This window comes from Nansenia antarctica, assembly GCF_963989245.1.
Source record: "Nansenia antarctica genome assembly, chromosome: 15".
Lineage (NCBI taxonomy): Eukaryota > Metazoa > Chordata > Actinopteri > Argentiniformes > Microstomatidae > Nansenia > Nansenia antarctica.
Genome location: NC_137685.1, coordinates 29982294 through 30008185, shown reverse-complemented (window position 1 = coordinate 30008185; position 25892 = coordinate 29982294). Strand labels below are relative to the sequence as shown.

The window sequence follows — 25892 nt, the reverse complement described above, 5'->3', positions numbered from 1 at the left end:
GGGAGAGAGAGAGAGAGAAAGGAAAGAATTTATGTCAAAGAGTGAGGGAGAGAGAGAGAGAGAGAGTGAAGAAAAGAGATTCAGAGACGCCATTGCTTCAGTATTTGACTGTATCTGTGTGTGTGTGTGTGTGTGTGTGTGTGTGTGTGTGAGTGTGTGTGTGTGTGTGTGTGTGTGTGTGTGTGTGTGTGTGTGTGTGTGTGTGCGTACGTGTGTGTGTGTAGGACCCCTAGCCTCAGAGGAAGCTCCCAGCAGCCATGGTCTTCCTGCTCTTGTCTGTGACCGTGCTGCACCTGGTCACCCTGGCCATGCTCTTCATCGCCACCATGGAGAAGGTGAGACACACTCTGCACCAGGGGAGAGGCTGGTGGAGGTAGAAATTGGAGGATGGGCTCATTGTAATGCAATGGATTGTCAGTGCCATGCTTTATAATGAGCCAGGCCTCGGATTTCTACCTCCACCGCCGGCCTCCCCTGCTCTGTGGAGGCCCAGGCAGAATCTGTCTGTTGTTGTATTCAATGAGCATGAAAGGCTAGAAGAAACGACCACAATTATGCTGAATATCAACATGCTTAAAACACTCGACACTTGTCAGAGATTCTACTGTGGGTTGGAGAGCTCTTTTAGTGTTTTGGCTGCGAGCCACAGAACCTTAATGTTTTAGTTTGTTTTCTTTTCTTTCTCTCTCTCTCCCCCTCTTTCTCTCTCTCTCACTCTCACTCTTTCTCTCTCTCTCACTCTCACTCTTTCTCTCTCTCTCTCACTCTCACTCTCTCCCTCCCTCTCTCTCTCTACCTCCCTCTCTCTCTCCCTCTCTCTCTCCCCCTCTCTCTTTCTCGCTCCCTGGCTCTCTCTCCCTCTCTCTCTCCCCCTCTTTCTCTCTCTCTCACTCTCACTCTCTCCCTCCCTCTCTCTCTCTACCTCCCTCTCTCTCTCCCTCTCTCCCCCTCTCTCTTTCTCGCTCCCCCCCTCTCTCCCCCCCCCCCTCCTCTATCTCTCTCTCTCTAGTCCTGGTGGATCTGGGCAGATGTTGAAATCACAGATCTCTGGTATAACTGCATTCACGACAACGTCACAGGAAACTGGTTGTGTGCCGCCTCCAATGAAAATGGTAACTATCGCATCATCAGTATGAAACCCCATCACGTGTACAGTCCAGGGGAGGCTGGTGGAGGTAGAAATCGGAGGACGGGCTCATTGTAATACATGGATGGAAAACACACGTTTGATACCATTCCTCATTCTAGTCTATGCATTTTACAATGACCATGCAGATGTGTCAAACCCCTAAAGGGACAACTCATTTCATGCTGATTTATTTGCCTATTTAGAGTTTTTGAATCCTTTCAAATGTTTCCAACTTGTCCCAGAAGAGATTTGTTGTGTCTCTTTTCTCTGTGTGTTATGTCGTCTACATACAGTATGTATGAATGTTGTGTCTATAGCTATATGCTATAGACAGGGCTGCATGCCACTCACTGTCAATCATAGTGTGTCCTATCTAGGGGAGGCTGGCGGAGGTAGAAATTGGAAGACAGGCTCATTGTAATGCATGGAACGGAAATGAGGAATGGTAGTTTGATACCATTCCATGCTTTATGATGAGCCCATCCCATGTCCTACCTCTGGCAGCCTCCCCTGGTCTTATGGTCTTGTACCCCTGTCAGCCTCCCCTGGTCTTGTACCCCTGTCAGCCTCCCCTGGTCTTGTACCTCTGTCAGCCTCCCCTGGTCTTGTACCTCTGTCAGCCTCCCCTGGTCTTGTACCTCTGTCAGCCTCCCCTGGTCTTCTACCTCTGGCAGCCTCCCCTGGTCTTGTACCCCTGTCAGCCTCCCCTGGTCTTGTACCTCTGTCAGCCTCCCCTGGTCTTGTACCTCTGTCAGCCTCCCCTGGTCTTGTACCTCTGTCAGCCTCCCCTGGTCTTCTACCTCTGGCAGCCTCCCCTGGTCTTGTACCTCTGTCAGCCTCCCCTGGTCTTGTACCTCTGTCAGCCTCCCCTGGTCTTGTACCTCTGTCAGCCTCCCCTGGTCTTGTACCTCTGTCAGCCTCCCCTGGTCTTGTACCTCTGTCAGCCTCCCCTGGTCTTGTACCTCTGTCAGCCTCCCCTGGTCTTGTACCTCTGGCAGCCTCCCCTGGTCTTGTACCTCTGTCAGCCTCCCCTGGTCTTGTACCTCTGTCAGCCTCCCCTGGTCTTGTACCTCTGTCAGCCTCCCCTGGTCTTGTACCTCTGTCAGCCTCCCCTGGTCTTCTACCTCTGTCAGCCTCCCCTGGTCTTCTACCTCTGTCAGCCTCCCCTGGTCTTCTACCTCTGGCAGCCTCCCCTAGTCTTGTACCTCTGGCAGCCTCCCCTGGTCTCATGGTCCCTCTCCTGTTCTCCCAGACTGGTTGCAGGCGGTGCAGGCCCTGATGGTCCTCTCTGTGGTCTCCTCCTCCGTCTCCTTCCTGGTGTTCCTGTTCCAGCTCTTCACCGTGTCGAAAGGAGGCCTCTTCTACCTCACAGGCCTCGGCCAAGCCTTCGCAGGTACACTGCAGGACAAAGCTGTCGGCATAATGAGCTAAATTGTGTTTGCTTGTGTGTGTGCGTGTTTGTGCCAAATATTCCGGTTTTACTTTGTATAATTTGGAACATTGTTTCCTCATCCCCCCCATGCAGTCATGTGTGTTTGTGTGTGTGTGTGTGTGTGTGTGTGTGTGTGTGTGTGTGTGTGTGCCAATTATTCTGGTTTTACTTTTTGTTCATAGGAACATTGTTTCCTCATCCCCCTCATGCAGTCATGCCTGTGTGTGTGTGTGTGTGTGTGTGTGCCAAATATTCTGGTTTTACTTTTTATAATTTGGAACATTGTTTCCTCATCCCCCCCATGCAGTCATGTGTGTGTGTGTGTGTGTGTGTGTGTGTGTGCCAATTATTCCGGTTTTACTATTTTTCTCTGGAACATTGTCCCCCCCCCTCCCCCCCTCCCTCCCTCCACCAGGGTTCACCACCCTGGCGGCCGGCCTCATCTTCACCTTCCACCGGAGGGAGATCCTGCAGGACTCCAGGGACCTGAGGACGGGCCGCTTCGGGTACTGCTTCATCCTGGCCTGGCTGTGTGTGCCCCTGCTGCTGCTCAGCGGACTCCTGTACCTCCACCTGCGCAAGAAGTACTGAGCAAACACAGAAAGAGGAAACATAAACTCTATCTAAACTCTTTTTTATTGCCGGTTTATTGTCGTTCAACTGTGATGAGGAGCGTCCGTGAGACAACTGAGCTGAGAGGGAAAAGTCCTTTATTTGAAAGATGAAACTGTCTTCGTTTTCATTGTGTTTCCTATGGGATATATGTATTGTGTACAAACTGTCCATTATATATCTGTGAAATATGTGCTATTACTAGTACTATTGTCACTTTATTGTCACTTTTTGTAACTTTTTATTATTAAAAATTCAATTAATTATTGAATGTACTATTACTTGTACTATTGTCACTTTATTGTCACTTTTTGTAACTTTTTGTTATTAATAATTCAATTATTATTTAATTATTGATTGCTGACTGCTGTGAGCAAGATCCCAAAGCATTTCACTGTATCAATTACAACTGCATGCGATATATGTGACAAATAAAATTATTTCATTTGTTTTGGAATATATATTCAGTTCTATCAAGTACTGTCACGTGAAGAAAAATAATGGTCTTGATGATGTAGTCAACAAAAATACAGCGACCCAACTCCCCTCTCTCTCTTACCTCCCGCCATGCAGTTGATCAGGTGCTTAACCTCACCATATCACTGCCCATAACCATGTGACTTCCGGAGGGTCTCAATACCACGATCAAAGCAATAAACAAACAATCAAACAATCAAAATATAAACTCACAATAAACCCTGTTCACCATTTATACTAAAAACACATTAATCACATTCATACAGTCATCATGGCCAAATGCCTCCAGACATGGAATTGAGAGAATAGTGTGACTCGTGTGTTTAACACCTCTGTGAAAAGCCTCTTTGTGCTCAGCTGTATGACAAACACTTTTAGAATGGACCCAGGAAGGTGTGTCACTAGGCTCTGTGTGTTTCTGTCATTGACAGCCACACCAGGGGAGGCTGGTGGAGGTAGAAATCGGAGGACTCGCTCATTGTAATGCATGGAATGGAATGAGGAATGACATCAAACGTGTAATTGATACCATTCCCTATTCCACCCCATGCATTACAATGAGCCTGTCCTCCGATTTCTACCTCTGCCAGCCTCCCCAGAGCTACTGTATGCGGAAGTCAGCTACACATTCTACCCATAGAGTCCTTATGAATATGTGACAGGGTCTGGTTAAAGTCCTCAAGTAGGGCAATGTTATTTTTCAGTTTGAATCAAAACACACGCAAAACAGCTGCTAAGTAGGCTAGCGCTAAAAAGGATGTATGCATGTGCATGTTTAGCACATCACAACATGCTGATAGAACATCAACATGCTAAAAACACATAACTTCACATAATTAGATGATACACAGTCCTTGCTTTTGAACACGTCCTAAAACGTTAAGCCATGAAGACAGTGAATACAATTCACAAATTATAAGTATTTACTGATCCTAAAACTGTTGTTAGTTATATCCAGTTGGCTCTCCAACACTTCGATATAATATATAATAATATGCAAAAAACTGAAAAAAAGAAGAAGAAAAAATAAGCTTTTTGCTAATTTGCGTGACTTTTGCGAGAATTGCCGACATGCGGACCTTTGTACCAAAGTATAGTAGCTTAAGTATCATACATCATTATTGGCGACCAGAGAATTGAATAACATCTTTAAATGCAGCATTGAAATGAAACCAGGCCTCTTCCTACTGAGTCTCCCTGAACGAAATATGCCATTGAATCAGTCTAATGTTCTGCTTCTCCAGAAATTGCTAGTTCTGGCTAGAAGATGTATTCTATTCAACTGGATTATGGAAAAGCCCCCAACAATCACTCAATGGTATCGTGAGATCTTCAAAATCTTACCGATGGAAAGACCGAGTGCTAGAGTAAAGGGCAACGAACAGCTCTTTATTAGAATATGGAAACCCTTATTTGACCACCTGCCACGTGACGTTGCGAGTCTGTGTATAGATTAGTGTGTTGTGCTGACTGATGAGCTTGCGAAAGGTGCATATTGACCCCCATTTCTTTTCTTTTATTTTGTGTATATGTATGTATATATTCAGATTCAGATAACGTTTATTGCCATTATGCATACACATACAGGAATTTGCTTTGGCGTTACAGTAAGTGCATTAATATGCATATATAGTGTATATATGTGTACGCGTATGTATGTATGTGTATGGGTATATATATATAATGTGTAATTTATGTTTGTTTGTCTCTTGTATGTGGGTATTGTGGAGGTTTGTTTTGTTGATTCAATGTAGTGTTATATGTATTGTGTATCTAAATCTAATAAAATAAAATAAATATAAAACTAAAAAAAATACATCATTATTGAGATCAAACGAATGTTATCTATGTTATTCCTAGATAACAACAAACATAAAATCACGTTACATTTTGTGTCTTTTTATAACATTGAACTTGATTGACGTTTTGTGTTTTTCCATAGTAAACACCAATCACAAGTGTCACATGATACAACTCAGGATGTGTGTTAGCACAGGGGAGGCTGGTGGAGGGAGACGCCAGGGGACTGGTTCATTGTAATGCATGGAATGATACTAGTCCTCATTCCATTCATAACATCTTATAATTGCATTGTGGTCCTCTGTGGCTCAGGTGGTAGAGCAGGGCACTAACAACTCTTAGGTTGTGGGTTTGATTCCCACACTATAAAACTCACTGCAATGTAAGTCGCTTTGGATACAATTGTCAGCTAAATGGAGTATGTTACGAGCCCGCCCTCAGATTTCTCCCTCCACCAGCCTCCACTGGTGTTGACAGTTGACACGACATGACCCACATTTGTCTCTTCAAACACAGTAGCTCCTGTCACTATCATTTTGACTAATATGTCAATAAGCTGAAAGTCAAACACAGACAGTCAGCCAGCCAGCCAACCAGCCAACCAGCCAGCCAACCAGCCAACCAGCCAACCAGCCAGCCAGCCAGCCAGTCAGTCAGTCAAAGCCAAGGACTGTCACAGGGGCTACCTTAAGACAGACTGCTAAATGTCAAAAACGTAAATGTAAAAAAGACAGGAAGTGAAGAGTTCAGCAGTCAGTGGGACTTCCAGCTCCTGTAGGCAGACCTGCCAGTCTGGCTGGACCTGTCTAAGGACAGAACCTGTCTGAGGACAGCCTCTAGGGTGAACTAGGAAGTCACAGAGAGGCTCTCTTTCATTGGAGGATAACAGTATATACAGAGGATACAGTAATAGGTCAGAAATATTAAACCAGGGTTACACCTCAAAATGCTTCATATAGGAGTGGATTAAGAAGGAGTGGAATAAGAGTCGCGTGGCAGTCCGATGCCCTTTTATCATATGGAACGCCAGGGGACCAGCTTTAACGTTTGATGAGCTGTCCAGGAGGTGCTGAGATGTGGAGAATGCAGGGCAGCAAGTTGGTTGGTTACGGCTCTATGTGAGTGGAAGGATCTGTGCTGAGTGCTCGAAGGCATAAAGGTAGTGTGAAGGGGGAGTGTAGAGGGACTAGGAAAGGTTAGGGGGAGGGACCACAGGAGGAGGGGGGATGAATAATATGGGAGTCACTCATACATTGGAGGTAAAGAGTAATATTTGAGGATATGAAGCGTGAGAGGTAAGTTGTGTGTCTTTTCTTTTCATCATTATGGATTATCATTTGGGGATTTCTTTGTGCATTTTGCTCGTTTTTTGTAGAGGTTAAAACAGGACAGTATGCTTATTTAAGCGTTCCCTCTAAGGCCATTAGTTCCTTGTGTCAACAAGTGGCTTGTTTGACAAGGGTTGGGAACATTCTTTTTAAAAAGTTTGCTCCTCCTGAATAGTCAGCACCAAAATGTTAGTCGACATGTACACATTTGATGGATTCCTTGACAACCCCTTTCATTGTGGTCCACTGTAAGAAAGTAAGTCTCATGGGTGATTGCAATATAATGTGGTGATTGATGGGTGATACAATCTCTCCGCTATCTAAGGAAACAGTTTTACTGTAAACACTTAGCCGGTGTTACCATGACGATCGTTATCAATGACCATTAATACAAGGATGTGAGCATGAGGATGTTCATGACCCGTGACCTGGAGCTGCCTGTGTTGTGTTGTCACTGTGTAGCAGGTAGTTGGGGGCCAGAGTTTAAATGGTAAATGGTAAATGGACTGCACTTATATAGCGCCTTTTTTTGCTGCTCCAAAGCTGCTCCAAAGCACTTTACAACGGCCTCTCATTCATCCATTCACACACACATTCACACACCAATGGCGGCAAGCTGGCCCACTCACTGGGAGCAATTTTGGGGTTCAGTGTCTTGCCCAAGGACACTTCGACATGTGGCCAGCCAGGGCTCGAACCGCCCATCTGTCAACCTTGAGATCATTAGGCGTTTTAACAACCCTTCTGATCCCCCAGAGACGCACAACAAGGCTGCAGCGATGTCCGACACCCAGGAGCAGAGCCTGAACGAAGACGTGGTCTTCCTGCCGTTGTTCGAGGCCAGCCCGGAGTTCCTCCACTGCGAGCGGGAACGCTACGCGCTGGAATGCCTCATGGCCGCCGGCCCGGCGGCGTTCTACACCCGGGTGAGTGTGGAGCGCCTGGCCGCCTTCCTCTCCCAGGAGGAGGTGAGACAGGTCAGCGACTGGGCCCAGGACTACAGCATCAGCCCGCTGCCTGCGGAGTTGTTGCAGGAGAACAACGGAGGGGGGGAGGAGGGGAGCTCGGGGATGCAGGACTTCTCGGCCAGGTACTTCCCTGCTCACTCGGACACCCCGGCCCCCGTCCTGGAGCTGGGCTGGCCTGAGAGGGACAGCTGGGGGGGGACTGGACAGGTCATGGTTCACACAAGCCCACCTGAGCACGGGCAACCTCCCCTACGAGAGATCGTCCGAAGACACTTGCAAGGGGCTACTAAGGTACCGTGGGACAGCTTTGGACGTCTCCTATCGACACACTCTTAACTGGATTACTTGTATTTTGGTCAATAATAAGAATCAGGCTTGAATGATTATGTGTAGCAGTGGAGGCTGATGGAGGTAGAAATCGGAGGACGGGCACGTGGTAATGCATGGAACCGTTCCTCATTCCATTCCATGCATTCACCATGAGCCCCGTCCTCCGATTTCTACCTACCACCAGCCTCCCCTGATGCACAGTCAGTTGTTTGAGGTAGGAACCTCTGGAGAAATGAACTCTGAATCTCTATTTATATCAACCTGATTGAAAGAGGGTTTGCTTCCCCCAGGTGGTCGCCATAGTAACAGACAAACTGACTGACAGCTTTGTGATCGGAGATCTACACAACATCGCCTCCAGGGGGGTCCCTGTGTACGTCATCCTTAACCAGAGGTCTATCCAGGAGAACTTCACTCCCAACAGGCTGAGGCACCCGGTGAGTAGCTAACTGCGGCGGCACAGAGGTGTCCATCTCACGGCTTTCTAGCAATCGGTGGAGGAGGCTGGTGGAGGTAGAAACCGGAGGACGGGGCTCATTGTAATGCACGGGATGGGATGGAATGAGGAATGGTATACAAGCCCGTCCTCCAATTTCTACCTCCACCAGACTCCACTGTAAACAGCACATGTCAGTTTACTACGCCCACATGCTAACATACTGTAGTACAGCATACTTGTCATGTCACTTATGTCGTAAGAGCTGTTTGACCTTTGAAATGTGATGTGTAGTCATCATAATTGGAGCTTATATACATCTGAAGGCGGGCTCTAGACCAGGTGAGGTGTGTCAGGTGGTTTCTAGTGAAACTGTATGGAAAGGCCAAGAGCAGGGGAGGCTGGTGGCGGTTGAGATCGGATTGTAACGCACGGAATGTAACGAGGAACGGTATCAAACAATGGGATTACCATTAACAATGGTATAGATACCGTTCCTCATTCCGTTCCATGCATTTACAATGAGCCTGTCCTCCCGATTTCTACCTCCACCAGCCTCCCCCTCTCGGAGGCTCTCGGACAATCCATGCGGTTTCATCAGAAACCTGACACACGCAGGCAGGCTTCTAGTGTCATCTTAACACCCGAGGGGGGAGTCTGTCACGTAATTATCTTTGCGTAACCGACTAATGGGAGATATGTGAGGAACTCGAGGAGGCCAAACTGGTCGTTCTGCATTTGAGGCCTCAGTACACGTATGTGTGGTGAGCACGCGTCCGTCATTTCTACATGGTTGTTTGTTGCTATGTTCTATGTTCTATGTTCTACGTGGCTGTTTTATGTGTGGCTGACGATCCAACAATACATTTCCATCCCTGGAATGGACAATAAAGTTGTATCTCTCATGTCATCTAATCTTTTATTTAGTCAATATTTTCAATATCTCGGATGATTATCTCTACAGTATGTGTACTACTACGCATGAGGTGCATGGATACCAAAGTTATTGGCAACAGATTTATCAAGTCATGTTAGATTCAGACCCTTATGGGAAAAATACATATTTTCTGTGTGTGTTGCTTGCTTCAATCCAGTTGTCTTCACAGAACATACATGATTGATTGATTGATTGATTGATTGATTGATTGATTGATTGACAGAATATACAGGTCCGTGTTCTTGGAGGAAAGACCTTCTGCTCGCGGGAGGGAAAGATGGTGGTTGGGGAAATGAAGAACAACTTCATCCTGATAGACTTGGAGACGGTGATTCATGGTAGCTACAGGTACAACAGATCTATGGATACATGTCTTTCTACCAGGGGAGACTGTTGCAGGTATCAGAGGACGGGATCATTGTGATGCATGGAACGGAATATGGAACACATGTTTGATACCATTCCTCATTGAGGTCCATGCATTACAGTGAGCCTGTCCTCTGATTTCTACCTCCACCAGCCTCCACCTACTCCTATCTTGATAGATAGATAGATAGATAGGTAGATAGATAGATAGGTAGATAGATAGATAGATAGGTAGAGATAGATAGATAGATAGATAGATAGATAGGATAGGTAGATAGATAGATAGATAGATAGATATATAGATACATACATACATACATACACACATACATACATACATACATACATACATACATACATACATACATACATTATTGATCCCTGAGGGGAATTTCAGGCGTTACAGCAGCTCACACCACAAACAACAACAATAACAAAATAAAGTAACAATTGAATAATAGACTAATTTTTTATTTAATTTTTTATATTAGACAAAATAAAATCAAGATATACCATCCTCCAGCCTGACTGATCACTAGTACCTACCCAGTGTGTTGTTCCTGACGTGTCCACTCCTCTGTCCCCCCCAGCCTCACATGGACTGACGCCCACCTGCACAGGCAGCTGGTGACGGTTCTGAGCGGCCCGGTGGTGGAGTCCTTTGACCAAGAATTCCGGATCCTCTTCGCAGCCTCTCTCCCCGTCCCTGACACCTGCAAGGTGTTCAGGCCCCAAACGGGTGTGCCTCATCACTCCGAGTTCCAGGTCCTTGACCGCCCTAGATATCTCCCCCCAGAGCGGGGCATGAGCCCCCCTCCTCCCCCGATAACAGACACCCCCCTAGACTGGGACGCCCTGGGGGTCACCCAGAGTGGCTTCTGCTTCCCTATGAGCCCTGTCAATCAACATATGGAGCCAATTAGAATGGAGGAACCACCACAGCCTCCTACGCCATTGGACAAAAGGACACCTGTCAGGGAGGAGCCGAGTCCAAGACGCAGAACTACGGCTCTGGATGAGGCCCGGTACGTGTAGTAGTAGTGATGTGCTGGTTCTAGTGCTGACAGTTAACCTCCTCCGTATGTGTGATCCTGAACCCATCCGTCAAATGTAATTCCCAAACATTCTTACCACTATGTTTTCTACACCAAAGAGGGACAGATTGTTTTCACTGTCCCAGGTGGAAATAAAGCATTTAAGGTGGGATGAAACAGCATAATAAGATCATACAGTTAGTAGAGTCCAAACAAAGTCTGTGTCATGTCGGGATTATTGGCTTTTGGAAAATAACAGTTGCAAACTTCATACCTGTGAAAACATGTACCGTAGTAATCTTTGCCGATAGTATTGTAGGTTCGTAGGCGTAGGTTCCCCACGGGAAGGAAACCTTTCATTCATACAGGAAAGAACATGAGGCCATAATCACACTGTGAATCACTTCTCTGTGAGAAAAAAACAGTGGAACAAGTTTGTGTTCATGTTTTTATCACCTTTCATCTTTTGAATGTCTTGATCCTATTGGACACAGAAGCAGTGTCTGTATCGTTGACACTGGAGCCTGTTTGTGCATGCCACTTATTCTCCCTCTTTTCATGTTCCAGGATAGGAGCCAATACCACCTTTGTGAGGAGAAATCATCTGGATAATCAAGCGTAAGTCTGTCTGTGTCTGGAGCTAAAATTAGACACACAACAAAGGATGTTATGACAGCCAACGAGAGTGAGCAGCACTATCAATGATACAGAAATATGGTGATAACAGTATTTCTGGTTTCTGATTCTATTACAGTAACAGACAAGTACAACCCTCTCAGACTGGCATAGAGCGCTCAACTGAGAGAGAAATCGAACAGAGGTAACAGTAATAATCCCTTTGAACCAGTGGAGGCTAGTGGAGGTAGAAATTGGAGGATCGGCTCATGTGTGTTACTTACTAGTCATATTACTATATTATATATTTATTTATTTTTCAAATGTTTAAAATATTTTTTTACATTTAGCAGACGCTTTTATCCAAAGCGACTTAACAAGTACATTTGTCTAAAGTAAATATCGCTTATATATTTCTTTCTCTTGAAGGGTCAAAAGCAAAATCGAGCTCTCCTATACCAGACAGCTCTCCAGACAGAGGAGCGCTGAAGAGGAGAGGAGGACTGTCAGGCCCAGTGAAAACAAATTGGAGACGAACTCAAGACAGGAGCCAGGGGCCTTCTCCCCTGGTCAAGGGAGAGACTGGACAATTAGGAGGCGATCTGGAGGCAATCTGGAGGAGGAGCTAAAGGCAGATGGGGCCCAATCACGACACCGGTTAGATAGCCAATCGTCTTCTAGGGTGAGTCTATAAGTTGAGGTTTATATGAAAACTACAGGCCGGAAATGGTTATCTTTTATGACATAAACTCAAAACAATCTGTGATAGACACACCGTTGAAAGGTCAGGGTATAACTGGTGAAGTTAAGTCTTTCCCTCCTCTGTTAGAAACCTCTGATACTGAGAGTGCCTCATGGGGAGAATTCCAGCGCTCTCAGTGACATTATGAAAAGACTCCGGCCTCAACAAAGCTTTCCGGCTCAGGAGCGGAGGGGCGCTATGACCACCGTGTCGGCGCTCAGCCGCTCCATGATGGACCTGAGCGCGAGGCCCACAGATACACGTGAAGAGAGAGGACCCCGAGCGCCAAAATTACAAAACAGTGTAAGTGTTAGGATTTGTTTAAACTCTTTACTGTGTGTGTGTGGGGGGGGGGGTGTTTGTGTGTGTGAGTGTGTGTGTGTGTGTGTGTGTGTGTGTGTGTGTGTGTGTGTGTGTGTGTGTGTGTGTGTGTGTGTGTGTGGGGGTGTTTGTGTGTGTGTGAGTGTGCGTGTGTGTGTGTGGGGGGGGGGGGGGTGTTTGTGTGTGTGTGAGTGTGCGTGTGTGTGTGTGTGTGTGTGTGTGTGTGTGGGGGGGGGGGGGGTGTTTGTGTGTGTGTGAGTGTGCGTGTGTGTGTGTGTGTGTGTGTTACTTGAATTCCCTTATGTTTGACCACTCAAAAGACAGATAAGAGACCACCTATTGGGATGTACTCTGATGTTCTCTCTCCCTGGCCCACAGTACTTCGACCCTGAGCGGGCGACCCCAGCCCTCGCTCTGATGAGGAAGAGGAACGACGACATTAAATATGGCCACCTCATATCTCCCAAAACCTTTATGGCAAACACCAAGCCTCGGAGTGCCAACTCCGGAGTCCAGAGAGACTGGAGGAGGCACCAGATTGACCAGGAACGAGGGAGAGAGGATGAAAGAAAGTGATTGAGCAACTAGCAGTGTTCAAGGATTTTCTCTATGTCAATATGACAGAGAAGGGCAGCTGCAATAATAATAGAAAGCAGAGCATAATGTTGAATTTGATCAATAAAGGGTATATTCAACCCCAGTTGATGTGTTTATAACCTCTATAAACGCTCAAATGACAAATCTAATCCAAAAACAAACAGGATCAACATGTTGATCCACACAGTACTGTATGTTAATGTGGTGCCACAGGTGGGAATAGAAATGGTTTCATTTAAAATGTCCTTGTAGTGTTTGTATAGTGATGTGTTCAACAGAATAACCAACCTCTGATTTATGTTAATTGAAACAGTTTCATCAGGAGTACAGTGATTACTTTTCATGTTCAGGTATTATGGTCGTTTCTGTATATTTTTTAATTTTATTCTATTATTCATTTGTCACTTTATGTTGTTGTTGTTGTTGTTGTTGTTGTTTGTGGAGTGAGCTGCTGTAATGTCTTCATTTCCCCTCGGGGATCAATAAAGTACCCGGTGATTCACAAACAGTGTGCAGGGGGGTATTCCACGAAACGCGATTATAGCTAATTCAGGCTTGTTTTCATAATTCGTGATCATTTCAGTTCCATTCCCTGAATGTGGCTCAAATAATTCGCTGTTCGTGTTGCTATGCAACCAATCCTTCAGAACAAACATGGTAGCGACCAGGTTTACAGGCTGGTTTAGGTCATACATGCGTCAAAAATGTCTCACAGGCGGAAACTACATCCCGAATGACAGTTCCGTCAAGTGTCAAGAAATATTAGGTCCCACCTTTTACGAGATAGATACAGTAGATCATTTGATATTTTGTTAGCTAGTTTGATAGATAGATAGATAGATAGAGAGATAGAGAGATAGATAGATAGATAGATAGATAGATAGATAGATAGATAGATAGATAGATAGATCCTTGCCTTTACATTTAACAGAAGCCTTCATGCTAATTGATTTACAATGAATACATCTGTCTCAGTAAGTGAATCATCTATCCATCAGTAATCATAAAAATAATAATCTATGCCAAATCCAGTTACAATGCTGGAAGAACATCATTTACTAGTCAGAAAGGCTTCAAACACCATTGTAGTTAGGTCAGTTCTCGTAAAATAGCCTACACCATCATTTCAATTAATGTCAAATTTTATTTGGTATTAGTAAATAAAACTAAACATTTGTGATAAGAGTGATAACTCGTGTTATAAAGGCTATTCTGCACGGATATAAATACAGATGTGCCTTGAGATTTTGGCTTGCTCGATGGTGTGTGGCTTGGGCACAAAACAATTGAAAACCACTGATCTACAGTATCCATCCATCCACCCTCCCTCCCTCTCTCCCTCCCTCCCTCCCTCCCTCTCTCCCTCCCTCCCTCCCTCCCTCCCTCTCTCCCTCTCTCTCTCCCTCCCTCCCTCCCTCTCTCCCTCCCTCCCTCCCTCTCTCCCTCCCTCCCTCCCTCCCCCCACCCTCCCTCCTCACCCTCCCTCCTCACCCTCCCTCACTCCCTCCCCCTCCTCCCTCCCCACCCTCTCCCTCCCTCCCTCCCCACCCTCCCCACCCTCTCCCTCCCTCCCTCCCCACCCTCCCTCCCTCCCTCCCCACCACCCACCCTACCTCCCTCCCTCCCTCTCCACCCTCCCTCCCTCCCTCCCTCTCCACCCACCCTCCCTCCCTCTCCACCCTCCCTCCCTCTCCACCCTCCCTCCCTCCCTCTCCACCCTCCCTCCCTCCCTCCCTCCCTCTCCACCCACCCTACCTCCCTCCCTCCCTCCCTCTCCACCCTCCATCCCTCTCCACCCACCCTACCTCCCTCCCTCCCTCCCTCTCCACCCACCCTACCTCCCTCCCTCCCTCCCTCCCTCTCCACCCTCCCTCCCTCCCTCTCCACCCACCCTACCTCCTTCCCTCCCTCCCACCTACCCACCATACCTACCGATATCCTCCGCACTGGTTCAGCAGCTAGATGGCGCTGTCACATATGTGCGCTTTGTGGCGTAAACAAACGGAGTAGAGTAGAACAAGAAAACCCGGAAGCACGTGGGGGACTGGAGAGAGAAACGCGTTGATGTGGAGGCTGACTTTATATCTCCTAAGTTCAGCTTTCAGTGTTTCACTGAACTTCTCAGGATGGTTCGAGCTCTAAGGTCTGTTACTAACCACAGTCATGTAGTAGTCATGTGTCATTGTAACTCATTGGATTGAATAACGTGTTATTTGGAAGAGTGTTTTTACTGTTCAGACAGATCGTGAGTTTAGAATGATAAGGTTCTATCTCCGTTTAGAATGATAAGGTTCTATCTCTGTTTAGAATGATACGGTTCTATCTCCGTTTAGAATGATAAGGTTCTATCTCCGTTTAGAATGAGAAGGTTATATCTCAGTTTAGAATGAGAAGGTTCTATCTCCGTTTAGGGCAGTTCAGAGATATTGAGCGTCAAGGTTTTTACATTCCATTATGTTTTGTGAGATGGAACCTTTGTATTTTATGAATTACTAACTCAAAAATGTCAACATTTTAAAAATAACACCACACAGGCATTAATAAACACCTAATGGATCAGATTATGTAAAAAAACTAAATTTTGACCAAAATGGAGATAGAACCTTATCATTCTAACGAAATGATGATTAATGTCGTGTTTCTTGTGTTGTTAGCTACCTGATGTGAATGGTCATCCCCATTTGTGACCAGGCGAGATTACATTTGAATGTTGTTGACGTTTGATGTTGAGTGAATTGTCCTCTTCCTCTTCCTCTTCCTCCTCTCAGAACCAAACGGGCTCCGAGGATCAAGAAGACAGAGAAGTATGATGAAGATGATCCTGAAGGATACAAGGACATGCCCGTCCCAGATAAGGTAAAGCTACTCTGTCTGTTTCTCTGACCCCTGAAACCCCCTACTACTCTTAGACCAAACTGCATCTTGGACAGTCTGTTTACTGACGAGACCTGTTAACTTTGAACAAATCATCTAGTACCTGTTGCTGCCTCCAGAGTTGTCCTTTCACTGTAACCTCCTCTCTGTTTCTAGAGGACAGTGCCATGGTGTATTCAGCATGCATCATCATTTTGATCTCCTTTCCTTTTTTTTGTTTTACCAGAAATCTGCACAGTACATGAAAGATAAGGTTGACCTGTTCCACGATGAGAAGATCTCAGTAAGTCTCCCCTCTTTCCGTTACATAGCCTACTCCTTGATAGAAGCTTTGCCGATCTCTGACCTCCTTGTTTGTTAACTGTCTTCTATAGCAACTCCTGGCACGTGGCGTGAAGGTGGCCAGCGACGAGGAAGACATCGATGACGAGGTGAGTCAGAGGGAAACAGCAGCAGCAGCAGATGATGAAGGACGACATTACATTTTTTATTTTACATTTTGGGCATTTAGCAAACGCCTTTATCCAAAGCGACCTACTACAACAAATACATTTGTCTAATTAAGTGAATCGTCTATCCTTCAGTCACTATAAGAAAAAGTAATCTATGTTATGGCAGGGGCCATTGGCAGTCATAATGCGAGAAGAAGAATTCATTTATTTACAGTAGAGAAACTGTACTGGGGGGTAGAGGGTTGAAGAGGTCTCACGCCGAAAACCCACCACGACATACATAGAGTGCATTATCCCGCTAATAGAATACAGTTCCAGTAATAACACTTATCTCTATATTATATTCATTCTCTTCATCTGTTTTTAAATGTTGATCTATTTATATCGATCTATTCTTGCCAATTCCTTATTACCAGTGGAAAGGGGGAAGGCTAAAACACTTTGAATGGACTAGATAGGACTTTCCGTTCGCTGAATAGGCGAGCCTTCTATTCTCGAGCGAGCGAGCAGCAGCAGTCAGCGTGAGTGCCTCTCACGCAGCTTGTGGGGCTGCTACAATCTGTTAGAACAGGCGCCTAAATGAGACTCACGCGCACCGCGCAGGTAAGGTACGGTTGACGCTTCCAGTGTAATTTGGGCCTTAGGAGACACAGACGTGAAGTCTACAGTCTACACATGTTGTGTGACTCCCTCGCCTGGGTGGCAGATATTGATTTGAGTTTTTTTCAGGAGGAAGTGATGGCCCTCGACCTCTCTGAGTCAGATGATGATGAAGAGGAGGAAGAGGATGAGGAAGAGGGGACGGATATGGAGAGTGATCTAGAGGGGAAGAAGGAGGATGGTAAAATCCTTGTAGCTCGGCATTGTTCCATCGGATGTTGCGCACGTTTGTCGAGCTGAATTGACTGGTTCTCTCTGTGTGTGTGTGTGTGTGTGTGTGTTTTCTCTTCTAGGTCTCCCAAGTGACATGGCCTGGGGAAATAGGAAGAAGTCGTTCTATGACTCTGACTACGTGGCTGCCAGTGAGTATAGTAGATTATATGTGTGTTATATTTAGTTTGTAAATTCATATTATTGACACTGATTACCATTGAATGTTGAGCATGTAGCTGTGTTAGTTTGAAGTCAGGTGTTTCCTTGATAACAAGATTACAAACCAGGGTAAGCGGGTTGTGTCCCCCTGTTATTGTGTGGGCGGGTGTGAGGTCAGGTGTTACCTTGATACCACTGACCTTTGACCTTTTCTTTTTGCAGAGGGGAAAAGTAAGGAGGATGCAGAGGCCGATGATGAAGAGGAGGAGATAGAGGCCAAGAACATTCAGAGACGTCTAGCTGAGAATCTGACTGAGGAGGACTACGACCTGAACCTCCTACAGGTACGCATTAGGCTTGGGTGGTTTTCATTTTTTTACCCCGGGAAACCGTCCCTAAATGAAACCGCAATTTTTCGGTTAAACCGTGGTATTCAAAATCACACTGTTGTAAGGCTTTGACTGAGCCAAATGATTTAGCCATCGTTTCTGCGAACCTGCTCGAACACTTTCCACGTGCAGTGCTGAACAATGCGCTTCAAATAAATAAATAAATACAAACAGCACTAAAAAATACTTTTGGTTCGTAATGAGTTGGGACAAATTTGACTATGTTTGGGAAACACTGAGGAGAATGTTTTTTTTTAGCACACTAGCATAATCATGTAATATCGATGAGCATAACAGTCAACACATCCGTCGATTAAATCCTGCGTGAAACCCCCATACGTCACAACTGCCACTCAGCCTTAAAGGGCCCTCGCCCAAATCCTACCATAGAAACACTTATGAATATGAATTATTAGCGTCTCACAGTAGCGTCCTCTACAATATAGCAATTTATGACGGTTTTGACTAAATACTTTTCGGGTTCACAGTTAAACCGTGAAACCGCCCAACCCTAGTACGTGTTGTTGTCAGCACCAAAACAGTCAGTTTTTACATCGGTCACCTTTGCTTCTCCCATCTCATTCTTTCAAAGTCAATACACTGTCCTAATGTTGCTGTATTGTGTGTGTGTCTGTGTGTGTGTGTGTGTGTGTGTTTGTGTGTGTGTGTGTGTAATTGTAGGAGTTTGCTGTGGAGGAGGAGAAGAGTGCGGATAAAGAAGAGAGGATCGTCAAGGACCTGCAGACGATGTCCCAGAAGGAGAAGATGAAGCTGCTGAAGCAGGAGTCCCCAGAGCTGCTGGAGCTCATCCGGGACTTCAAGACCAAGGTGAGACTCAGACCACAACACCTCCTGTATGCTGGGCAGCTGAATGAGGAATGACTTGAGTGTTGGTTTTCACAAGGTGGTATTAGAAGTCCTAATGTCTTATCTGGAGTAACTGAGGTTGTAATGTTGTGTGTCTTATCTGGAGTAACTGAGGTTGTAATGTTGTGTGTCTTATCTGGAGTAACTGAGGTTGTCATGTCGTGTGCAGCTGGCAGAGCTGAAGGATGAGCTGCAGCCCCTCTTGGAGATGGTGAAAGACGGTCGGATCCCACCAGGAAAGGTGAGGCCCCTTTCTCTGTCTTTCTCTCTCTCTCTCTGTCTGTCTGCCTGTCTTTCTCTCTCTCTCTCTCTCTCTGTCTGTCTGTCTCTCTCTCTCTCTCTCTCTCTCTCTGTCTGTCTGTCTCTCTCTCTCTCTCTCTCTCTCTCTCTGTCTGTCTGTCTGTCTGTCTCTCTCTCTTTCTGTCTGCCTGTCTTTCTCTCTCTCTCTCTCTGTCTGCCTGTCTCTCTGTCTGTCTGCCTTTCTCTCTGTCTGCCTGTCTCTCTCTCTCTCTGTCCGTCTGTCTGTCTTTCTCTGTCTGTCTGTGTCTGTCTCTCTCTGTCTGTCTGTGTCCCTCTCTCTCTCTTCCTCTCCTTCTCTCTCTGTCTGTCTGTCTCTCTCACTGTCTTTCTGTCTGTCTCTCTGTCTGTGTCCCTCTCTCTCTCTCTCTTCCTCTCCTACACTCTCTCTCTTTGTGTGACATTTCTGTGCTGTACATGTTTTTACTGTCCTCTTCTGCCTCCTTTTCTCCAGGGTGCCAATTACCTCCAGACTAAGCAGCAGCTCTATCTAAAGTAAGTGTCATTAGAATGGTAATGGGCATTGGAACACAAATAACGCCACGCTTAATTGACGATAATAAAGATAAATGATTCTTCTTCTTCTTCTTTTCAGTTATTGCACAAACATCAGTTTCTACCTGGTCTTGAAAGCAAAGCGGATCCCTGCACACAATCACCCAGTGATCGAAAGGCTTCTGGCTTACAGAAATGTGAGTCTGTGGTTTCTCATTGTGGTTTCACTGCCTACGTGTGTGGAGAGGTGGGGAGTATGCATACTCTACACTCTTTGTGGCGTGGGGTGGTGGTGTTGTTGTTATTGTTTGTCAGAGTTTGGGGTTATTTCTAAACTTAGATCATTCTGATCCCGATTCCATTTTGCTATCCAGTATCAGATCAGCTGGCTGATTTTTGTTTTGGTAGTAGAGGGGAAATCAGCCCAAATCAGTCTGATCCTGGATGATAAATGGAATCATTGATATCCAGATCAAATGTTTTGAAACACTGGGGTGCTGATGAGTATATCTGAGGTGCAGAGAGCTCTTATTGTGGGAGCGCTGGTGCTGATAACGTTGCGGGTTTGTCTGACTGGTTGCAGCTGATCAATGAGATGAGCGCCGTAGACGAGCGGCTCGCCCCACAGCTGCGCCAGCTGCTTTCTGGAGGGAAGAAGAAGAAGACGTCCGTCAGGCAGCCAGGAAGCTCGCAGGGCGCCGTCTCCAGCAAGAAGGACAAGGTGAGAAACGGCTTTGATGTAGTTTTTAATTATTTTCAATTGCTATATATTAATTGCTGAGAAATGTCAACAAAATCCCATTCACACATGCATCACAATGCATACACAATCTTAAGTCTTTTATATTTATGTCATTACATTAGATTTGAGTCATTTAGATGCTTTTAATCCAAAGCAGCTTAAAATAAGTACATTTGTCTCAGTAAGTGAATCGACTTGATATCCGTCGTCCTAAACACAGTTCACGGGTGAGAAGTGGCCAGGGTGACGCCTCCGCCGTTTGATGTTAATCCGTGGTGGATTGTGTGGAGGGTGTTGAGTTGCTCATGCTTCAGCGGACATGTCCCTGTGTGGTGTCAGGTGTCTGCAGAGACGGGGGCCGAGGCGGCTGAAGATTCAGATTCCGACTCTGACTTGGACGAGGAGGCCGCGCTGCGCTTCTACAGAGGAGTGGAGCAGAGGCTGAAACTGAAGAGGAAGGGCGCGGAGCCAGAGGCTACGGAGGAGTGAGTGGAACCTGGATACAATTGAATCCACAGCAGAGGAGGCCGGTGAAGGTAGAAATCGGACGATGGGCTTCATTGTCATGAACGGAATGAGGAATGGTATCGACGATACCACTGATACCATTCCGTATTCCGTTCCATGCATTACAACGAGCCCAGACTCGGGATTTCCACCTCCACCAGCCTCCCCTGGTCCAGTGTGGGGATGATGCAGCCAGTGCTTGATGGGAGATGTATTTCCTCATTGCAGAGTGATGAAGGGAGATGGAGATGAAGGTGCGGAGGTAGATCCAGATGCAAAGAGACGCATTACCTACCAGGTACGATGTCACCACCCTCCATGTTAACAACCTTTAACATGCATACCTTTAACATACATACCTTTAACATACATACCTTTAACATACATACCTTTACATACATACCTTTAACATACATACCTTTAACATACATACCTTTAACATACATACCTTTACATACATACCTTTAACATACATACCTTTACATGCATACCTTTAACATACATACCTTTACATACATACCTTTAACATGCATACCTTTAACATACATACCTTTACATGCATACCTTTAACATACATACCTTTACATACATACCTTTAACATGCATACCTTTAACATACATGTATACATACCTTTAACATACCTTTAACATGCATACCTTTAACATACATGTATACATACCTTTAACATACATACCTTTAACATGCATACCTTTACATACATACCTTAACATACATAAAGAATATGTTACATACGAGTCCAAATGTACGACAGTCATTTATTGTACAGTATGAATTGTTCCTACGTCTCTTGTTAATTCATATCATTCGGACCAATGACATGAGACAAGAACATTCTGTCCCCATGTCATACCCATGCGTCATATCAGATTTATCTCATTGATTTAGTCTTCACATAAGACAATATCCTTTCCCTGTTTTGGAAAACCATTACCATGATGCGATATGAGTCCATAATAATAATAATTGAAAATAATACAGATTTGTTTCACTCAAAACTGGGCCTGGGAAGAAAAAAAAGAACACTGCATACAGTCCTGGTACATCCTGATGGTCCTCTGTTGGTAGAGCATGGCGCTAACAACGCTTAGGTTGTGGGTTGGATTCTGGCTGGGACCATATGCATTGAAAAATGTATACAAGTCGCTTTGGATAAAATCGTCAGCTTAACGGCTCATATGATATGCTCTCTCGTCTCTGCAGATGGCCAAAAACAAAGGCCTCACACCGAAGCGGAAGAAGATTGACCGCAATCCCAGAGTCAAACACAGAGAGAAGTTCAGACGGGCTAATATCCGCAGAAAGGGACAGGTATGTAGACAGCGTCTAAACATGAATATTATTGTTGTTTGATCCATCAAATGACTCGTGGGGGGTCCCCACCCTGAAACCTCTAACAGGCACATCTCCAAGGACCACTGCTACATTTCACAGCGGAATAGGCAACTTACAGAGAGAAACATACTGTCTTGAGTTACCAGAATCTGATAGAGCTATTTATTCTTGTTTTTCCAGGTCCGCGAAGTGCGTCGCGAAGAGACGAGATACAGCGGAGAGTTGTCTGGTATCCGAGCCGGAGTTAAAAAGGGTGTTAAACTCAAGTAACCTACGCGAATACTTCTATAGGACGGCACAGAATATACGCCGCCATGGATAGTCTTTGGAACAAGACTGAACAATCCCAATGGATTGTTTGAGACCAGGGTTTTATTGTATTGTTATGTCCTCAACGTAACATTAAATACTGTACCAGTGTACTATTCGTGTTTTCTGTCCACAATCTGTTGAACTTGACTGATATACATTACCCTGATTTTATGTAATTAAACGAATGATGTTGCAATGTTGGGCCTTAGTATGTTCTTTACCAAGTCAATTCGGAATTTACGGATTTTTTGGGCGTGCTTTTAATTTTTTTATGTCTAATTTGGAAATGCCTATAGTGATGAACCATGCAGCAGTTGAGTTAACAAGGCTGTGTTAGACCAGATACACTCTGACCTGCAGTGTTAATCCAGTCCACACCAGACCAGCGGAGCCAGAGCCAGTAACCACGACGGCTGTGGAGCCTCAGCCTTGTTGAGTGATGAACTGGCTGTGTGCCGCGGTCAGGTTACTGACGATCATGTCTTCTATCTCCACGTCTCTCCTCACGTCCTCGTCTGTGAGGACCAGCTCAGCCTGGGTGTCGGGCGTCACCACCACCACGTAGCCGCGCCTGGTGTCCAGCACGTTGGCCACCACGGCCTGGTGCCTGTAGGTGGCCAGGGCTCGCCGGGCTTTGTCCAGCAGGATGGACGGGTCCGTCTCCAGCTTGAAGGAGATCACAAACGCCTGCGGAGCCCAGTCCTTCACCAGTGGAGACAGCATCTTGGGAACCATCTTCATGCTGATCTGTAAGGGCCACAGAAAAATGGTTTTAGACAAATGAAGGGGGGGGGGGGAGGGGTCAGATGTATGCATAGAAATAGAATGGGTAAAACAGACATGCCCATTGAAATCAGCATTCCACAGTGGGGGAACCGGCGACTGCCTTGGGGCGTACCATTTGGAAGTTTAAGTTTATAGCTTTTATTAACAACCAACCAACTCAACCGACAGGGGAATGTTCAGTTAAATGATGCTTGGCTGCTATGGGGCGGCCACTGACTCTGTAGCTTCTCTCTGTTCTCCACATGCAATAACAATGACGGAACTATATATTACAATTTCCATGTCAGCCATCTTTTGGTGTACGAGCCAAATTGCCATGGTCTGGGAGGGGGGGACCATGTCTGTTCTACCCATTTGAATTTCTATGGATGTATGTACCTCAGGGTTTTAGGTGCTTACTTACCTGAAGTGGTCCATTGGAAGACTGGATTTTATGCTCAGGCATGTCAGATGCAGGGATGTAGAAATCAGACACCGCCGCAGCCAAATAGAACATGGCCTTGGACCCTAAAGGGAAGTGAGCACAGAATGTTGAGTCTCAGAGTCTCACACTCACGAGGTACCTGAGGAGCTACTCCTACTATTTTGGCGGGTTAAGCGTTGACCATGTAACCGCAGGGTCCCCGGTTCAATTCTGTGGACATATCCTGCATGTCATCCCTCCTCTCTCTCTCACCCATCCTTCCTGTCTAAATCTCTACTGTATCTGACAATAAAATGAAAAATATGAGTGGGACTGCCCCACTCATAAAAAATAATAAAAAAAAAAGAAAGAAGCGTTCTCTGCATCCTGACCTCTGTCAAACATCAACTAGGCTCTAGCTACATAAAGCAACCATGTAGATCTGGGTAAATTATCTGGCTGTAGAAATACTGAACCTCAGTACCTGTGGTGTTCAGCGCCTGGGCGGCTGCTTTCAGGATGTGCAGATACTCTGACAGAGTGTTGAACTCCACGGGCAGTAGAAGTCCTGCTTCTTTCACCGCCTGATAACGCTTCAGGACTTTGGCAATGTTGGGGAGAGCCTGCTGATCGACCACGATCGCCCCAGAACCAGAACCAGAACCAGACCCTCCCTGTCCGCTCTCCAACTGCAGGCTGTCCAGCAGATTGACCCCCGAGTACAGGCGTGTGTAAGGGTACAAGGAGCGATGTCTGTGCAGGAAGATCACGGCGTAGCCCGCGTCTAAGAAGTACTCCGCCGAGGAGGCCCCGCGTCGGCCGCTGCTGAAGTTATCCAGGAAGCGGACGGTGCGTGACTCCAGGGGGACTTTGGTGCCTCCGGAAGTGATCAACACCACCCTGCGGCCTTCAGAGCCATGCTGTCCAGCGAAAGCTGTCATCTGCGCCTTGACCTCCTCGACATGGGAGGGGACTGCAAACTCTTCAGCTAGCTTCCCCTCTGCGGTTGCGGTTCTGGGTTCTGCCATACCTGGTGAGAGAGAGAGAGAGAGAGAGAGAGAGAGAGAGAGAGAGAGAGAGAGAGAGAGAGAGAGAGAGAGAGAGGAGAGAGAGAGAGAGAGAGAGAGAGAGAGAGAGAGAGAGAGAGAGAGAGAGAGAGAGAGAGAGAGAGAGAGAGAGAGAGAGAGAGAGAGAGAGAGAGAGAGAGAGAGAGAGAGAGAGAGAGAGAGAGAGAGAGAGAGAGAGAGAGAGAGAGAGAGAGAGAGAGAGAGAGAGAGAGAGAGAGAGAGAGAGAGAGAGAGAGAGAGAGAGAGAGAGAGAGAGAGAGAGAGAGAGAGAGAGAGAGAGAGAGAGAGAGAGAGAGAGAGAGAGAGAGAGAGAGAGAGAGAGAGAGAGAGAGAGAGGGCAGACAGACAGACAACATTGAAATGTAATTAGAAGAACCACATAAAACAAACTGAATTCAGAAAGAATGACCCATGGTTCAACATTGTGATTGATCTAACTCTCACCAAGGAACTTGGCAAGATTTCGATAGGCCTATATAGTTAGTCGATTATTAGTGAAAGTGACCTTGAGAAAAGAGTAGTAGGAACGTTATCAGTAGTGGTTTATTGACAGAGTGACTGATTAGCATAGGAAAAGTAAGATTATGTTGTCAGTCAGTACATGGATTTAACAGTGGTAAGCAGTAAGCACAATAGCTACATTCTTGTTGTAAACAGCTGGCTTTCAAAAAACAGGTAAAAGCGACGCCTAAATCACTTACTTGGTAGATTGTTCAGAGATAGAGAGAGGCTTACATTTAACATACTTGTTTTAAGTTAGTAGTGGTTAAGTTAAGAGCTCCAAACCTTACCTCTGAGAGAGTGTAGATAGTCAACTTCCTGACTCTACTCTTTGACGTTTTCTTCGATGACTTCAGTGACACACAAAACAACTCGTGGTGGTGCCCAGCTCTCTATCGCCCCCTCCCGCTGCGGAGGGTGAACTACCAAGAGAACAATGAGAAGGGGGGAGACATGTTCATTACGTTCAATCCACCTACTGTATCAGTACTTTAGAAAATAATTACCGAGATAGCGGTGACACGTTTTAGTCATTTAAAGTGCCTATTACCGACATCATCAAATGTGTGAGCTGGCAGCTAGAAATGTGAGGGAAGTGAGGGAAGTTCAGTGTGATTCCACTGGAGGCGCTGTTACCCCACCAAACTGATGTCTAATGAACAGGCTGATCTCAGTGAGCTGGACTGTGTC

The 25892-nt window shown here is 45.9% G+C and overlaps 4 protein-coding genes across 4 annotated transcripts; 3 read left to right on the top strand and 1 right to left on the bottom strand.

Moving 5' to 3' along the window:
- Positions 1-257: 257 nt before the first annotated feature.
- emp3a (epithelial membrane protein 3a (MAM blood group)) lies at positions 258-3152 on the top strand (the record flags this gene model as incomplete). Its single annotated transcript, XM_080546143.1, has 4 exons — positions 258-335; positions 1010-1112; positions 2382-2522; positions 2977-3152. 4 exons carry the CDS (start codon positions 258-260, stop codon positions 3150-3152), a joined length of 498 nt encoding a protein of 165 aa, XP_080402269.1.
- A 4405-nt stretch (positions 3153-7557) lies between these two features.
- On the top strand, positions 7558-13103 carry fam83e (family with sequence similarity 83 member E; the record flags this gene model as incomplete). Its single annotated transcript, XM_080546142.1, has 7 exons — positions 7558-8037; positions 8367-8513; positions 9673-9797; positions 10406-10840; positions 11417-11438; positions 12294-12449; positions 12906-13103. 7 exons carry the CDS (start codon positions 7558-7560, stop codon positions 13101-13103), a joined length of 1563 nt encoding a protein of 520 aa, XP_080402268.1.
- A 2063-nt stretch (positions 13104-15166) lies between these two features.
- utp3 (UTP3 small subunit processome component) lies at positions 15167-22822 on the top strand. Its single transcript, XM_080545886.1, has 16 exons — positions 15167-15267; positions 15893-15980; positions 16225-16281; positions 16373-16429; positions 17180-17291; positions 17404-17472; positions 17705-17826; positions 18553-18699; positions 18908-18979; positions 19490-19530; positions 19631-19727; positions 20114-20251; positions 20612-20757; positions 21008-21077; positions 22002-22109; positions 22314-22822. The coding sequence occupies exons 1-16, from the start codon at positions 15251-15253 to the stop codon at positions 22401-22403; spliced, it is 1431 nt and encodes a 476-aa protein (XP_080402012.1). The 5' UTR covers positions 15167-15250; the 3' UTR covers positions 22404-22822.
- Positions 22823-22844: 22 nt separating this feature from the next.
- ppcs (phosphopantothenoylcysteine synthetase) lies at positions 22845-25517 on the bottom strand. Its single transcript, XM_080545887.1, has 4 exons — positions 25493-25517; positions 24119-24664; positions 23635-23738; positions 22845-23192 (listed from the first exon to the last, which is right to left on the bottom strand). Exons 2-4 carry the CDS (start codon positions 24660-24662, stop codon positions 22869-22871), a joined length of 972 nt encoding a protein of 323 aa, XP_080402013.1. The 5' UTR covers positions 24663-24664; positions 25493-25517; the 3' UTR covers positions 22845-22868.
- Between the last annotated feature and the right edge of the window lie 375 nt (positions 25518-25892).